The 3874-nt window shown below is 48.7% G+C and overlaps 1 protein-coding gene across 1 annotated transcript in view; it reads left to right on the forward strand.

Moving 5' to 3' along the window:
• The window catches only part of CDH4 (cadherin 4, type 1, R-cadherin (retinal)), a gene marked incomplete at its 5' end in the record, with an annotated part of 42943 nt that overhangs the window by 30136 nt on the left and 8933 nt on the right, over window positions 1–3874 (forward strand). The window contains 2 exons of the mRNA XM_010144724.1: window positions 2366–2599; window positions 3677–3872. Coding sequence (XP_010143026.1) covers window positions 2366–2599; window positions 3677–3872 — 430 coding nt within the window. The remainder of the gene's footprint in view (window positions 1–2365; window positions 2600–3676; window positions 3873–3874) is intronic.

Consider the following 3874-nt stretch of genomic DNA (forward strand, 5'->3'; position numbering starts at 1 on the left):
CTTTCCCTCCCAGGGCTGCAGCGCAGATACTCGCTTAAAGAAGAGTCTTGGTTGCGATGTAAGGGAGGGAAAAGGGGGAAATCCTCATCAGCAGCATAGTTTTAGCCTGGTTTCTCAGGAGAGAGAAGCTCTTGGATCACGCTGTGTCTGCACAAGTGTGGAGCCCGGCAGTGCCTGAACCTCCAGCCAAGTGCAGACAGTCTCGCAGGGAAGCTGAGAACTCAAATATACCATGTTCCAACAGGTTTCATAAGATCAGGACCTGAGTAGGGCCAAGAGACTCTAACTGAAGGAAGCAGGATCCTGCCCCTTCCTCAATATCAGAGCATCTCACGGGAGCTCAGTTTGGGGCCCAATCCTGTAGTAAGCCCGGCTGTATCAATGTCCCTGCATGCAGGTTCCTGCTTTTCTGCCGGCGCGCAATGACAAGAAGATGCCCGTTAGCGACAGGCACAGTTTACTTCATTTCTGCCGTGATTTGTCAGGACGGTGGCTCAAGTTCCTTTGAATTTTTTGCGTAAGCAGGGTGGGAGTGACTCCTGCTTGCAGCTGGGCATGAAAGCCAGTTGGCTTGTTCCTTGCTCCAGGAGTGCTGACGCTGGCACTGTGAAAAAGGCAATGACGGGGAATGCAACAGTTAAATTTCTTCAGAAAAACTGTCATTAATATTTCAGTCTTAAGTTCAAGGAGCATATCAACGTCTCCACTGGAGTTGGTGGAGCTATGGTGGTCCTCGTTTCTTGAGCATAAAGTCCAAGGATCCTTCAGTCAATAACTGCTCTATCCACGTCCTTGCTCTCTCCACATAAGACAGCTGAAATAGTTTGAAATGTTCCATGGTTTGTAGTACTTGAACATTTAAAAAATCGCTTACTTTTCATTTCTGCTGAGACTGCCCCAGAACTGCACTCAGGAGCACAAAACCCCACAAATACCCGGAACCGGAGCCCAGCAGTGCCCGATACCCTCCAGAGCTGCATTTGTACGTGCAGCAATGACAGGTTATCTCAGCCTCCTGCCACTCAGTGCCACTCAGGACTGCTAGTTTGCGTTCAGTCTGTCTCAGAGGTTAGAGCGTGGGCCTTGCCTTCATCTCACGTTATCCTCTGGGTAACGTGCAAACAGTGAAGTCGCTTTGCTTGGTCCTGGAAGTCAGTTTTCATGTTCAGCCCCAGTACCCTGACGGGCTGTCTGTCTCTTCAGAAACTTGCAAGGCTGATCAAAGACTTTGTTTTAGAGGGAGACCTACCCCATGCTTACTAGATGAAAGGATGAGATCAATGATTGAAGAGCTTTCGTAGGAACCATGAAAGAAGGATTTTCAGGCTCCCTTGAAAAACGGAACGGAAATGAGAAAGGCATGTAGGAAGGAAAGTCTGTGGAAGCAGAAGCAATGTTTGAAAGCCTAATGGGGAAGTGATTTGTGTAGCTTTATATCCAGCACTGGGAGGAAAAGCCAAGACTGAAAATCCAAACTTAGAAAAGATTTGCTGAAGCAGCACTGCCTGGGAAAGGAGGCAGTGGGCAGGCCAGCATGGAGCTGCCAGACGTATGTGTGAGGCGAGACATTAAAAACACTGTGACATTTCTGGGAAAGCTGTTCTCTCTTGCCAGGGCAGGTATTACTTTGTGTAAGTGGTCATTAGTCAGACAAATGTGGCTCTTCATCAGTCAGGGGCTGGAGGACCAAGGCTGCTGTGCTGTGTCATCCCTGCTTGTTGGGACAAATGTAGAGAGGATGAAGATCTCTCTACTGGGACATACTGCGATGGTTGGTGATGGTTAGCTCATACCATAGACTTTGAGCAAGTACCACTAAAGCTAGAGCTGACTGTGGGATGGGCTGGAGAGCTGGGCTTTCCTTGAAGCACTGTGATGGTCTGAAAATCCAAAAACTGGCTAGCAAGTGCAACAGTAAATGCTGACCAACGGACTTTACTACTTACTTTTTTTTTCCCTTTCAGACCTTCTTCTTCCTCTTGTTAGTTATCTTTCTAATGGTTTTTCTTCTTCAAAGTAGCCATTACCAAAATTTACACTAGCGGCTTGGTATCACCTCCCTGTACTTTCAGAGTTTGAGTAAGGACACTGCTGTAAGCTACACATCTGCAGAACTCAACCTCCATGTTCTGCAGGAGCAAAAAGCAGCAACGTTAGGAGGCTTGGAGGAGTTTTAATAACACCTCTTAAAGCAAGGGACCATGAAAGTGCAGTATGTCCCTAATAAGGTCCAAGGAGGAAGGGTGAAAATTCTGGTTTATTGAAATTGGAAGGCAGAGAGAGGGCTGGTCCGCAGTGGTGTCATGCCTGCTGCTTCTTGAGTAATGGTCATCGGTCCCTGTTCAGCTCTGCCTCTCCCGTCCAGGTATACCCCCTGCCAGCGGCACTGGCACTCTGCAGATCTACCTAATCGACATCAACGATAATGCTCCTGAGCTGCTGCCAAAGGAGGCACAGATCTGTGAAAAGCCAAACCTGAATGTCATCAACATAACAGCCGCGGATGCTGACATCGATCCAAACGTCGGGCCCTTTGTCTTCGAGCTGCCAAGTGTGCCATCTGCGGTGAGGAAGAACTGGACCATAACACGGCTGAATGGTAAATGGGGCAGGCAATCCTGAGGACATTTGGACTCTGGTTCACTAATGAGGCCACGTGCAGTTTCAAACTTCCAAACTTCCCTACTTTTTTATCCGATTTTTATTTTTTAAAGCACATTAATGGCTGACATTATAGACAAGATAGTTAATCAGAAATGATTTGTATCAGACCTGCAGCATAACTCTAAGAGCCTTGGCACTTGGCTTTTTTTAATGCAGTTCATAATTATGAACAGTTATCAGTAGCGAACAGAGTATAAATCATCCATAATGGCCAAGGGGAAAAAAGCTATTATCAGTCTTCCTTATGTTGCAGTGTAATTGTCATAAGCCACAATCAGGATCAATGTTCATTTCTCTGACCATAATTGCATAAAGGCAGCCTTTTAATTTACCACGGAACTAGGAGGGCTAGGTAAGTGTGAAGATTACCAGCATGTGAAGGATTTTTATATTGCAGCAGCAACCACAAACGGCCCTAATTGCTCCTCTCGCTGGTAGTTTCCGCAGAGGATGGAAAATACCACGGAGCCACGGGCTGGGTTTGGCTGCAAAGCTGGTCCCTCTCACTGAGGTCTGGCACCCTCTGCCAGGCCAAGGAATGGCTTGTGTCCTCGCAGCGCAGGGCTCACTCCCACAGCTCTTGTGTCACCATGGGAGGGGACACCAGCATTACCTGGCTGAGCAAGTTGTCAACAGGCAATGGACTTCCCAAAAGTCCCAAGGTGGGAGGGTGGGCAAGCAGAGAGCCTGCACAGTGGCCAGGGAGCATCATCCGCACTTTAGTATTTGCATTTCATGCCGTTTTAAACACGTGCAGCTGGATTTGCAAACGGCGTCAAGGTAGCTTGGTGCAGCAGTGAGAACATGCGGGGTTTTGCAAAATAGAGCTGATTGATAGTTAACCAGATTGTTAGGGCAGAAGTCTGAAGGTGCCCTGCCCAGGTGTGGTGTTGATAGTCTCTTCTTCAGGACTCAGAAATCTGCTCTGGCAGAGGAGCTCTGCCTCTACGAGTGTGGCTGCAAGGCTCTACCAGAGCGTCTGTCATCTGTCTGTCTGTCTTGGTCTCTCCAGGCGATTACGCCCAGCTGAGTTTACGAATCATGTACCTGGAAGCGGGTGTGTACGATGTGCCCATCATCGTGACGGACTCAGGAAACCCTCCCTTGTACAACACATCTGTCATCAAAGTGAAGGTGTGCCCGTGCGACGAGAACGGCGACTGCACCACCATCGGGGCGGTGGCTGCGGCGGGGCTGGGCACGGGCGCCA

This window comes from Buceros rhinoceros, unplaced genomic scaffold (genome assembly GCF_000710305.1).
Source record: "Buceros rhinoceros silvestris isolate BGI_N320 unplaced genomic scaffold, ASM71030v1 scaffold30441, whole genome shotgun sequence".
Classification (NCBI taxonomy): domain Eukaryota; kingdom Metazoa; phylum Chordata; class Aves; order Bucerotiformes; family Bucerotidae; genus Buceros; species Buceros rhinoceros.